Source organism: Struthio camelus, chromosome 2, assembly GCF_040807025.1.
Source record: "Struthio camelus isolate bStrCam1 chromosome 2, bStrCam1.hap1, whole genome shotgun sequence".
Lineage (NCBI taxonomy): Eukaryota > Metazoa > Chordata > Aves > Struthioniformes > Struthionidae > Struthio > Struthio camelus.
In genome coordinates, this window is record NC_090943.1 from 75469854 (window position 1) to 75483894 (window position 14041).

At 37.1% G+C, this 14041-nt stretch overlaps 1 protein-coding gene across 7 annotated transcripts in view; it reads right to left on the reverse strand.

Moving 5' to 3' along the window:
* Nucleotides 1–1271: 1271 nt before the first annotated feature.
* AHRR (aryl hydrocarbon receptor repressor) overlaps nucleotides 1272–14041 on the reverse strand; it is a 94958-nt gene continuing 82188 nt past the window's right edge. For all 7 annotated transcript variants that reach the window (XM_068936320.1, XM_068936321.1, XM_068936324.1 and 4 more), the window contains 2 exons: nucleotides 13210–13351; nucleotides 1272–10745 (listed from right to left, as the gene is read on the reverse strand). In XM_068936320.1, the coding sequence (XP_068792421.1) occupies nucleotides 9641–10745; nucleotides 13210–13351 (1247 nt within the window). In that variant the 3' untranslated portion in view covers nucleotides 1272–9640. The remainder of the gene's footprint in view (nucleotides 10746–13209; nucleotides 13352–14041) is intronic.

The following is a 14041-nucleotide window of genomic DNA, read 5'->3' on the forward strand; positions in this document are numbered from 1 at the left end:
CTAACAGATTTGAAAGCTAGCAAGTAAGGACCATAATACCGCAGTTTATTCTTGAGCTGTCACAAATGAATTCACCACGTCATACACAACTAGCTCTTACAGGGGCTGGCCAAGTTCTTCTCCACATTAACAGCATCTCTAACATACAAGTTTGCTGCACTGCAGCCAAGTCAGTTCCACACAAATTTCTACAAGCATAGTCTTTAATACCACAAGCCTGTATTTTAGCCTATATTCTGCAAAGACATCAAGAAATTTACTCACTTCACAATAATGAAATAATTTTTCAGATTCCGGTTTAGCATCTGCTGGCTTAACTTCTTCGTTTACAGTGTTCATCTCGCAAAACTAGCTCAAGGCACACAGGGGTGGAAAAAAAAGAGTCCACTTCTTGTTTACATACTACTTTTCGGCGAACAACTCCGGGGCGGAGAGGCAGGAAGTGTTACTCGGATGAATTACATAAAGTAAGCTGATTTTTTTTTCAACGCGTTTCTAGAGAAAACAAACTCTCTCACCACTAGAACACCCTTATGACTTCAAGCTTCCCGTAAACGTAGCCCCTCGTGTTTGCCTCTTCACGGAGGCTTCACGGAGACGCCCGAGAGAAACTGGCCCCTAGAGAGCACCGCCCACCCGCCGTGCAAACCCCCGCGCTGGCACCTTCCCCCGCGAATTGCTGAAGAAACTGAGGCACCTCGGAGCCACTCTCACCCGCTGCCCCCCAGCCCCGGCTTCAGCAGACGACCAGCCCCAGCCTGATCCGCACACACACCTCCCGCCGCGTCCCCAACGACAACCGTAGCCACAACCCACAGACCGCGCACGTAGCCACATCCGGGCCTCCTTCGTCACTTCCGCTGCCCAATAGCAACAACGCAACACCAGACCGCTAAGACGCTGAAACCGAGGCGCTTGCAGCACCATCCTCCCCCAGCACGTGAAAGTGGCCTGTCTCAATAGCCAATAAGAAGGAAGCTACCATGCCCCGCCCAATCAGAGGCGGGAGCAGCTGCGGCGAGGTGATTTAAGGCCCCCCTCCCGGCGCGTTGCCGGGGTGATCGTTGGGGCTGAGTGGCGCGCCTTCGTTTGCGGGGGAGGGGCGCCTCGCCGCGCGTCTCTCTGGACGGCCTGCGTCTTTGAGCGTGTCTGGCTGTAAGCTCATCCTCCTGTCTTTGTACTGGGGGCTGGCGTTGTACAAGACGGAGGAAAAAATAATCCTGCACGGTTTTAGTTTAAATGCAAATATTTATTTTAAAATGTTTTCGCTTTACATTTCAGACCAGTAATAAATGTAAAATATAATTTAGTAAATACACTTGAAAGTTCCTTCTAAAAGCAGACAGAGGAAACAGTACAAAAAAATAACATAAAAGTGCACCTGTTTTAACAAAATTCCAAAATATAAAAACCACATTTTACTGACTGTTTTAATTAGCCTGCTATTGATATATTTTGAAGTCGATTATAATTATTGTATACAAAGCAGCATGGTTGATAGGAGTTAGGTTATACACATCGTGAAAAGAGTTGTGGTTAACTCGTTTTGCCCTCTAAGGAATTGTTTGATTCACTTCCCCAAAGTAGTGATTTAAGGTAAAATGTTGTGTGCCTGCTATTTGCTTGCATAAATAAATTAGCTCTAAAAATAGTATGCTTGCCTGAATTACATACATAAATGCACGCGTTACATGCACAAATTGTTCCTTTTTCAAATAATGCTGATGTAGTTATGTTCTCTTTGGAAATGTGCCCTTAAATTTAGGATCGTACAATACCCTTTTGATGAAAAAAACAGTTACACCAAAAATGTTGGTAGATCTCCATGTGCTTTTGATACGGTCTTGTCTTCTACTGTGTTACTCTGGGGGCAGCAGGTCTGGCACTTTCAATAGATGGACTATTAGCAGATTTTTATAGTAGATTATGCCCCTTTTCAAGATGAACTATATTATTTTTACTGATATTTTTAATGTGCATTTCTGTAACAGTCAGAGGCCTTCATATGAAGTCAGACTAAAACACTTCATAATTGTTCTAATTTCAAAACCTAAAATGGACTCACTGAAAACACTGCACTGTACATTTTATATAATGCTTCCATACCCTTTAAAAATATATATATAGTAACAGTGCAGTTGCACAGCAAAAGAATAAGCACATGTAGAAAAAGAATGAGAGAAGCAAAAGAGAAAACGGTTTTCTAGATTTTTGAAAAAAGACACCAGGTCTAAACACAAAAGAATTTAGCGGTACATCCTTGCAAAACTAAACTGCTGCTGGTAACTCAAGAGTTTCTTGACAGTACGGTCTCTTCAAAAGAGTATGTTACACTAGCAAAGTGACTTTCTTCCTTTTTTTAAAAGCACGGCTGTAGTTTCTCTAAGACTTTTTTGAGTATTTCCATCTTGCTAGAGGGATGGGGAAAGTGGGGGATTGCACTTTTGCATAACATTGCTCTTCTGGCAAAACTTTAAAATAAAAATAAAACTATAGAGTGAAAAAGCAGAAAAGAGGAAGGACAAAAAATACCGTCCTATAAAATTAGAAAGGTATAAAAGTTGGAGAAAAAGGAAGAGCTTTTTGATAGACACAACCAACCTTAGGGAAGAAAGTGTTCTTTGGTTATGTTAAGAAGCTGCTTAGAGCTTGAACAAGTGTGAGGAAGAACCCTTTCAGAAGAGGAAAGGTTATTGACTATACAGAGGAAGAATCTTCTTGTTTATGATGAGAGTAGAAAGGAGATTGAATACTTTTACTGAGAACTGAGATAACTTTTACCATTTTCAAGTACTTCCATAGAAAGATTAAAAAAAATTGTTGCAGGTTGCCTCTTGAAAAATGTCCTTATCTCCTGTTTTACATGAATGAAGGGAACACATGGATGATGAAAAAGAAAGAAAATGAGGTGCAGAGGGGAGAATAATAGGATAAAGAAGGGAGAAAGCAAGGTGTGACTTAAAAAGAGGAAAAGTGGCAAAATTCCTGTAATGCCCTTCTGTGCAAGATGGGAAACTAGAACAGAACTTTGCTGTAGATTTTTAGTTAATTAAAATACACAAATTGATTAGAATAGCTAAGTAGCTGATGTTCTTTATTACATCTTTATATTACATTCAAGCAGGTTTTTATATTTTCCTCCTGCTTAGTCTTTGGAATACTATAATTCTACCAATATAAATATGAAACCTGAAGTTTTTACTGTTATGCAGCTGTCAGTGGAGCCCTATTGCACCCAGGAAATCATGTGAAAATTCAGGCTGCAGGGTTAGAACACCAGCTGGAGGATTTGGCAAAAATGACCAGCAGCAGAATACTTAATACAGACACTGATTTTTTCAGCATTTCAAAGACTAACCCTAGGAACGGAACAGGAGCACTTCATGGCTCCTAGAATGATGTTTTCTACCTGACTGAGAAATACAACTTAGTGTCAAATATATCAAATCTTGTCTTCAAGCAATTCTTTTCAGCCTGAAAAGCTATGCTTTCAATTTTACAGGAGAAAATAAAGACATGATTTTAGATTACAGAATTACTGGCAATGGGTGGAGAATAAATGTCACAGAATGCATACACCTTGACAGCAGTAAATCTCTCAGGGTGATTTCCCCCCTTGCCCAAAATTGTCTTAACAATCTTCTTTTACTTTCCGCCAAACCCTCCCCCCAAATTAAGCCTTTGCCAAAACACAGACAAGTGCACTGATCTTCATATGATAAAAAAAAAAAGTAGTGCTTTGTGTTTTTAATATAGTTTTCAGCAGATCACTGATGATTTTGTTCAGTGCTATTAAATATACATTTCAAAATAAATTTAAATTTATACCTAAATTCAAACTAAATTTAAAGAAACTGGAATCCATCCCTGTTTATTTCCTGACATAATTTGCAATTGCATAATATTTGTAATTTGATAATATTGTATTTTATCAATGTGCATTCTATATAACAAGAAAAGTTGTTGGTCATATTTACTTACTTCAGATTTAAAGGTATTTGAGAAAAGTTTTATAGGACTAAAAGCAACTTAAATCTAAAAAATTTAGAATATCAGTCTTGAGAAAACATCATCACTGAAATCAATGTGGAGAACATAGTTCATGGAGAAAAAAAGGACAAGAGAAGTGAAAGAAACAAGAAATGGAAGGAAAAGATGTGGTACCATTTGAAGGGTGGGGGAGAGAGTTTATGATAGTATCATAGGGAAATTTATTTATAAGGACAAGTGCATATGCCATATGTACTCAAAGTACAAAGAAATGTTATCAGTATGATAGTGACCATAAACATAAGCCAGTTGTAGCCCTCTTACATGAGTCTCCTTCAGCTAAATGAAAATCTTGTGACTACAACCTGAGCTTGGCTACCTTGCAAAATCTTTTTCTTTTTGGGTGTGCGTCAGTTGTGATGTGATTTCACATAGCACTTTGCAAGGATTAAAAAGGTGAAAGAAACCTCAGGGCTTTTAGGGAGAAGTTTTCTATAGTCTGGTTTAGATTTTTTTGTCTTGATATAATCAGAAAAGTCTTTTCTTTCCATTTTGAATGTTCAAGGCAGTGAACAGAAACAAAAAAGGAGAACAGAAAAAAAAGGCAGAAGAAAAAATACCCCAAAGGTTCTATTCCTCCATCATTCTGAGTTAGGGTTTTTTTAGTTACATGATGCTCTGATGAAGGAAAATGAGTAAACTATTTTTTTCTCCTCTTCCTAGGGCAATGTATGTATTCATAGACAGGGAAAATTAGACCTTTTAAGTATTTCAATTGAAACATGATACATTGTTAAAACAAATTCATGGCTTTTGTGAAATAACTACAGTGGTTGAGGTTGTCTTACTTAAGTTCCAATATGGCTTCAACACAAGCAGTTAAGAAAGCCTTCTAGACAACAGAAATAGATTTTATCCCACAGAATATTCCTTGCCTTAAGCATGGTGCCCTCCACTTAAATATTTTAAGCACTGGAAATATCAACTGCATATGCCCTGCCAATACCACATCAAAGTTCCGCACCAAAGGTCTTACTGAATCTGCATAAATGTCAGACTCCCTATGCCATCCAGAGGAGACTGAGTTCTAAGGATTTTAAGAATGCAGCACTGTATTCTAATGAAGGGCAATTAAAATATACACATATACTTTGCATTACTATATTACAATCGGGTAGTAGGAAGTAAGTCTTTCCTGCAAGGAATTTAGGGACAGTCCTTTGATCTCCCATTTCACTATTTAAAACTGCAAACTGAGAACCAACCAAAACCAGCCCACCTGTTGCACACCGCCACCCACGCTCCAGAATTTCAAAACAATACCAACTATTTTGCCAAAGAGTCTAAAGTACAAATATATTATTGATAGTGTTATCTACAGTGGAGAGCTGCCCTAGTTTCAGCCACTGGCATAACTGCATCCCAGCAAACCTTAAGAGGAAGCAGGTAAATCTACTCTTTGTGGTGCACAAGTTTACCCCTCACTCAGATCAGGACAGGTCCTCAGGTAAAAATAATGGCTTACAATGGTGTTCCTCATTTGGACTGGCACTTGTATGGCACTCAGCAGCTGTCCACTGACAGCTTAAAATTAGGCCAAATTCTCAGAGAAGACAAGGCCTTAAATAGAAGCTTCAGCACTAGTCTCTGCTGTTTGTGGATTAAGTAACTCTTAAAAGGGAGACACATTTCAGAGCTTTTAGAACTGTTCACCTTCCACACCAAAAAAATAATCAACCCCAAACCCCAAATTAAGGAGTTAATACTGTCTCAGCCTCTGGAGAGTTCACAGCTGAAAAAGTTTGAAAGCTATCATCGGTCAGGTATTACAAAGTATTGGGCACACACTGGAAAGAGAAAGGCATTTTCTTTAGCCTGAGTAGTCCAAGTTCCTATCAGGCAAGCATTTGACTAGCCTTTTCTTCTGCAGAAAGATTTTTTTTTTCACTCTTGTTACAATAAATACATTGGGAGGTTCTTAAAACAGTCTTTAGGGCAGTGCTTGGGGGATGCAAATACCAGCTCATTAAGGATAAAAGCTAACCACCACTGACTGAAAACATCTTAAAACCTACTTCTCAGTGTTTTGAAGGTTTTTTAAATAACACCAAAGCAACAACATCCGCTAGGAAAAAGTAACAATTTAAAACAACTGCTCTGCCTTTCATGCTGTTTACTGATCAGTTTTCATGGGTTCATTAATGTCTACATACAAAAAGATTTTATAAGATTAAATCAGTGACAATTTAACAGAGTACAATACAATGTCAGATATCAGTCCAGACTCAATCCAGGGCACATTCTGTGCAAGGCAAAATGTGAGAATGAAGGAATTATATCTCTATATTAAAAACAGATAGCAAGAGATTCTTTTTTGCTTTCATTTTCTCTCTTCTTTCCAAGTGGTACAATATATCAAGTACTTATAAAAAACTGATCTTTGTTTACCAGCAGCAGGGGTTAGTGATTGCCCAAAAGAGGATAAGCTGCCAATCTTTTCATAAACCCACTTCTTAGACAACTGCTGCATGTGTGTGATAACTTAGATTAGAAGGAATTCCACTGATAAATAACACGTTTTTTTTCATGTGAGACCTGGGATAAAAACTTAGCAGCAAAATGAATGGAGCAAATTTAAATATCATGCATAAGATAAGTTACCTTGTATTTTTCTTGGATTCTGACTTTATAGAAACATAAGGAAGCTAACCTGAGTACATTTACACAGGGAGTAGCCAGCAGATGACATCTTGTTCTAAGTTATACATTCATTCATCCTCCTAGAAGGAAGTTACATCTTGTATAGCAGATTAGATTCCCTTTCGTGCAGAAGCTTCATCTACTCTTACAGATTGAAATGTGTGAAACATGACTGGTTTTGTTGGGAGCATGAGAAAAATCACCCCAACTAACAAATACTGGAAAAGCCTTAGAGTAGATGGCATTATGTCAGTAAAATAGCCTTTATTCTGTATAGGAGAGATCTTTAAAGATCTTCTGTTGTTAGTTTAAGCTACTGCTGCACTGGAGAGAGAAGTCTTGCTGGTATAGTTCTCCTTCTGTAGTTATGTCAGGAAGTATTTTTATGCACAGGTGAGAAATTCAGTGGCACAGTCCTCTACTAAGTTGCACCTGGTGTGATCATTTATATTTGTGCAAAATGGCATCAGCTTTTCCAGATGAAGATGGTAGTGTTTTACTGTAAAATTACATTTACATGTAAATAACTACAGAAGGTGTACATAGCACTAAACCTAGGCCCAGGCACTCTAATTGGGGGGGAGGGGTGTCACAGTGAGTCAAAGAGTGTAATTACATGAACAGCTTTTTAGAAGTCATTTTGGCATGTCCTCCACTTGACCCCATCCATCTATCTCATGCTACACTTACTCCACACTACCAACCTCTGCGAGGGTAGTACATGTGTGTAGCTGCATAGCAGCTGGATTGGAGAACATAACACAGTTCACAACACAACTCTGCAAGCTCCTATGCTGTCACAGTGGAGGGTATGGCACAGAGAAATAAGCACTGCTATTGCTGAATGTTGAACTTTGGCCTAAAAGAGCTAGTCTGTGAGAGTCTAAAAAGAACTACTGCTCTTATTTTTGTAGATAACAGATCAACAACACAAACATTGTGCAGCCCCACTGATTTATGATAGTCTTAGCCTATTGTAGTATCCAATTTGCTTGCCCAGAACTATTTGTGTGATTGAGCTTAAATTTATGTAACATGAACACTGATAGACCAACTTGCAGTGTGTATTTCACTATCACAGTCTCATCTCTGAAAGGGGTCTAATGTTATGTTATAGCTACTGGTAAGAGTATTAGGACAAGAATATCAGGGCTGTCTCAAGTAAGAGGCAGCATGTAGCCAACAGGGAGTAGATTTACCTCAGACAGAAACACTTTCTCAGGGGTAGGTATGGTCAGATGAACTAGGGCAGATCTGAGCTATGGTAAGACATTATTACCCTTGCTGTCCGCTCTTGCCTTTCTGCAGGGAATTTCTGCCTTCTGCAGGACAGTCATCAAAAGGTACATGTGTAAGTTATCTCAACCATTTCAGTGTAAAGTGCAGTATTTCAGATTAAACTGTTGTTCATAAACACTTAACTGACATGCAGAGAATGTATATATTTCTGCCAACTCTAATGCACAGGCAGTAACTTCTATCAAAGAGAGATAGTCTTGGAGAACAGCAGCCTCCTGGGTGCCACTCCTTCTGCTACCACATAACTGCTCCCCTGACTGAAAGCTATGCTTATCCCATATATCTATAGCATTAAGAAGAAGTTTAAGCCAGTCTGCTGATGTGTAAAGCCATGCTCTCAGTGGGTAGTAGATACAAAAATGAAGACATTACAATTATTTATAATATTTTGAAAATGAAAACATTCACTAAACACCTTCTTTTAAAAAGCACGTATACAGCTAAGCTTTTTTAAAATGTGTTTTTTATATATGTGAAGGTGATGTAAAGTTCAAATAGTGCAATTTTAAAACAAAAGTTAGTGCAGGAGTTTAAAAAAAAGTCTTGGAGGGGTAGTTCTTAGTGGAAATATATTGCTATCTAGGTACAAAGGAAAACATGGATCTGTATTCAAAAGCACCAACATGGTTACATCCAGTTGGCTCACAATGAAGTTAACATTTTCTTTTGGGACTGAAAGTGGGATGCTTTTAAAAATATCTAATTTTAGTGTGGGACTTTTGATTTCAGGTGATGGTGGTTAACTAACAGGCTGCTATCACTCAAAGAGATACCATCAAATTTAAAAGTGCATTTCCTTTGTTAATGTTAGAAGTAAAAGCAAGAAAAATAATTGGGGAAATATTTTCTTTTCATGTACATTTAACAGAACTTTGTAAATCATTTATAAAAGTGGATACCACCCGATTGTTTGGTCTTTCCAACAGCAACATGAAAGGCCAATAGCTTTAAAATTGAAAAATATGTGTACTAAAACATTACTATTGTCAGGGAAACTAGGGAAGAATTTCAGTACCTGAAATAACTTCCAATTCATTTTATGAAAATTACTTGATTTTAAATTAATGCTAACCTTTTAAATTAAGGAGTTGTGTTTGGGAAACCCTTGCCTGTTGTGACTAATCTTGAGATAAAGGAGTAGCTGATGCTTCTTATTGGAGTAGTTACAAATAGAAATGCAAAGGCTCCTAAGGAAACTCCTGTCCATATAGAAGACCGTAAACATTTTTCTTTGTACAGAGCTCGGAAAAAACAAAAAAAACCCAAAAATCAGAACAAAGGCAAGAAATGGAAATAGCTAGACCTTGTAAAGAAATTCAGATTTGCTGTCGACAAGAGAAGGATGATAAAGGCAAATTTGCAGGTACACCTGTGCAATGTTTAGTGATTATTTTTCTGTATCTGGGGTTTTATCTCTTTCTTTCCAAAGATCACTAAAAGAATGGCAGTGTTTAAGGGTGTGTGGGTAGTAGGGGGTATGTGGGTGTGGGTGTGGGTGTGTATCTGTATTTTTTACATAACACACACACGCACACACACAAGTAAAACTGTTCTACTGGCTTTTAAATTTTAGTAACTCATTTAACCCAACTGGAAGAGAATCTACAACTTCTTGCTATTAACATTATAAATATTCCAAATGTTATAAAATCTATTGTAAAAATGTACATTCAGTTGTTTTATGAGGCACAGGACCTGCTAATGCATTTTCAGAGAAGCTCATAGGTATTCCATTCTGTCCGTTATTGGACAATGGTGGAGAATCCAGGGGCTCACGCTTGATTGCTTGAACCAAGCAGGTATTTTTGAATTCGCATTGCATTTTAAAAATCTCATTATTCTGCTCTTTCTCTTCCACTGAATTGGGGCTATAGAACTGATTGTAGCATTCGGTATGTGATATGTCAGGCACGCTTTCCAAACATGCAGAGTTCGAAGGGCAAAATGGAGCCATCTCCTTGCTACATAAGCCCTTGCAAGATCTGTTCAGATTTAGGTTGTTGGGATGATTTGTTACAATGCATTGCCAATTATGTGGTGCATAAACACAGTGCCTTTGTTTCTGACAAGGTGAAACTTGCTCATAGAGGTCTGGTTCTGTTTTAAGGTGCACTATATTGGGATAGCTAAACAGCTGCTTTCTCACTGTGCCATTCTCATCCAACCAGGCTCTATTTTCTGATGTCAAGTAGTTATCAGCAATGTTTTCAGAATCAGAATCATACTCTGTTTTGATAGGCATATCCAATGGAAATACTGCATCACAGAAAGACTCTGATCTCTGTAATTTTAGATGATCTGTAGGACAGTTCTCCATAGATCGTTGTTGTAAACCAGAATAAGACTGACAGCTTTCTGCACTCCCCCAGTAGGAAGGGCAAGTTGATGCGAAATTTAAGAAACTTTGGTCTCTGTTATAGACTGATCCAACTCTTCTGTTTGAACATGTATTCATTCGTTGATTTATAGAACAAGAGTTTGAGTTTCTTAGAGTCCAACTGCTGTTTACAGTGCAGTTGTTTTGAACACCTAAAACTGATGTATTAGAACTGAGAGGTTCCTCTTGCATAAAACACTCATCATTTGTGTTAGGTTCAAACTTCACTTTTACATTATCTTGTTCACTTTTTACTGCTGTCCAGTTAAGATGCTTCAATTGGCCCAGACTTTCAATGGCACCGTTATAAGAAAGTCCTTCCAGGTTTCCTTTCAAACTGGCAAAACTGCTTGGTATCTTCAGTTGCTTATCTTCTTCCCTTTCAATAACAGTAGAGAAAACCAGTCAATCAGAGGTTTCTAAATGGATGTCTTCTGTGATACAAATAGAGTGGTCTGACATACATTACAAGTGATACTTTGTCATTAAGTTAATTTGAAACTCTCACACTGGTCCATATAACCTTTATATTTATTCAAGAGAGAAAAAGGAGCGTGCTTGCATTTAGCTATGAATGTTTGCACAACTATCTTTTTGTGGCACTGTTTCATTTAAATTAAAACATGCATCTTTTTCATTTTGGGCGCACATTTCACAAATACCTTATGTATTACAGTGCTTTATGTGCAGTATGGTAACTACCTTACACTTGTATTTTTCTGTTAAAAATATATCTAAATAATATTATTGTGCAAAAAAATCTAAAGATAAAATGCAGAGTGTTTTCAATGAAATGTATTTCAATAACAAGGAATCCTTAGGAAACGTAAGTGATTTGAGTGAGAACTATGGGGGTCCTATATTTTGAAAATACAGAGTTAGTTGAGAGGGGAGAAAATGCCCAATTACAAGTCCAGAATAGTCACAGATGTTCATGTTTGGGGTGGGTTTATCTTACATGTCTAAATTAATTCATATTGTCTTTCATTTTTAAAATGATCAGTGAATTCATTTTCCATTATCTATAGCCAAAGTAGTCAAAATTTAATAAGAGTTTTGACAAAGAATATTGCTTCAGTATTTCTATGCTACCTACAGCAGTTTTTGGAACTGAGATTAATGAGGCAGGATCAATGTTACAAAGCCTCATTCCCTGTGAAAGGAGGAAATAGTATCAGAATAAGAAATTGCACATGAAAAATTGAACAATTAATGAAGGTTTCAGGAGGCTTTTTTCTTAGTTCACGATCAGAGACTGTTTTCCTTCGGTATGGACTCAATGTGCAAGAATTTCCAGTAGAGGGAGTCCATGCTGTTATAAAGAGAGAATGTCCCATTGTAATAAATGTACATCAAGAAATGTACATCAAGAATATTTTCTTTCTTTTTCTCCATGAGTTAGTAAATATTTTTAACCCTCTGCTAAATATTATTGAAGTGTGATAGTCCTGAGTCTATCAAATGATACAAGTTCACCACAGAACTAGCTTCTCAGGAAATGGTCTAACTGGAAAACAAAGGATTGGACAAAATGAAAAAGCAGCAAAAGCTTAGATCCCAAATGAAGAATTTTGCAGTGAAATAGTATATAGTGAAAAATGTCAAAAAGAACGTATGTTTCCAGGAAGACATTTTAACAAAGAAGTATTACTGAGGATGAAACAAATGCTAAGCAGACTATCAGGAGGACAGAACTGAATAAAATCTCCATGGCCAGCTCTTGTAGCACCTCAGTCTACAGGACTATCAAACACAAGGGAAGAATTTTAACTACTCAGAGGGTAAAAATGTAACTAAATAAGCATCAAAGAGGGTGTTTATTTACACAGAAAACAATTTAGAAATAGAGACTTGAATACAAGAAACAGCCACTTCTGTTACTTCTTAACAGAAGTTCATTCCCTCACATGTTTCTACCACGACAGTAAAGATAAAGGGTTCCACCACCTTTAGGCAGGAGGTTCTATGGATTCTGAAAGATATGCTGTCTGCAAAAGATACCTATTTAGAAGTTCAAAGACTTTTTTTTTTTTAATCTATTTCTTGTACCTGTGAGGCATCCAAAAGAAAAAGAATACAGTTAACAGTCACATTCTTTCCACAGAGCCAGACGGTGGCTAGGTATATCTCCTGGCCCTTGAAAGATACCTCCACAAGGCCCACAGGAAGAGAAGAGAGAAGCCCATAGCAGGGAGGAAGAAGACCCTATTTGAGAGGAAAGGGGAAAACCAGATGGAGAGGTCCTCTTTGAATCCAAATCTGTGGGTATAGTTTCCACTCCAAGGCTAGAGCCTACAATAACCTACAATATAAGCATCCCTGTTTCGATTATATTGAAAGGTATTTTATAACATCTGCAACTAAAAACATGAGTTCAGCTGTCATCCAGAAAAATAAAAAAGAGCTTAACATTATCAAATGTTAAAAAACAGAAAGGCCCGGACACTAAATCAGCAAATAGCTTCAGCTGCAAAGTGGAACAAAACCCCCAAATAAGTTTTTGTGCAAGAAAATCAAAACATTCTAGTAATCAAGCATGTTGGTTTTGAAATACTCGATTTTAAAATATATGTATGTTTAACTTCAGAAAAAAAAAAGAAAGTAGAAAGAAAACATATTGTTTAGGATTGTAACAGCCATTTCACATGATCCAAGACAAAAACGTATGCAGGAGATGTCAAAAATTTTCTATTAATTTTTTCCATGTATTAAGTAAACCAAGCTCTTCTCACACAGTTCTTGTCTTAGACCACTGTAGTCCTTTTAAAGATTCCAAACATAAAGAATACATTTGATATTTCATGAAATATGGAATTGTTTTCAGTATGGGAAAACGTACTTACTTCAACATTTGCTGTTGGGCAAGGACATACTCTGAACAACTACTTCGATACAGAAGCTGAGCGTTAGCTTGAACCCAGACCCAGTGATCTTCATTTGCTTGTACTTTGACTAGAGAAATGCCATTTTCTCCATTATTCCTTGCTATACAATTTAAAAGAAAATACATCTTAATGCAAGCACTATTTAATATCTTTGGTGAATACTCACTGTTTTTTTTGCTGCCCTGGAATCATCAGCACAAGAAAGTACAAGCCAAAATATGTCACAGAACTAGGCAAACGACACACACACACACAAACTGAAAAATTTAACAGGGCAGTTAGAAACCCTCAAACTATAACCAGAGATTTTTTATTATTATTTGTTCACTATCATTTTTGCCTCTTAGTAATAGATGAATGAGAAAATATTAATGAAAAATGGGACTATGAGAGAGAAATGATTTTAAAGAAGTTAGGCATTTCTAGCTGCTGCAACAAAAACTTCTATGGAAGAAGAACTTGCTCATTGGAGAAGACTTACCATTAAAATTCTATCTGTTGCAAAATCTAAATTACAGCATAGACTCATAATATTGCCAAACCCAAACACTGGAAAAGCATGAGTCAAAGTCACAAGCAAATAATGAGTTTTAAAGACAAATTTTAATCTTCCTTCTGTTTCCTGATCTTTGGGGGAAAAGTAGCATTTGTGTCACATTTTCCATTTTTTCTCAGAGAGGGATAGATAAGATCTTTTATTATTAATTAAGATTTACACATAATCTTGTGAAATGCAGTGCTGTCATTTTAAGAAAGCATATTTTGAGTATTCTTAATTATTATGATTGTT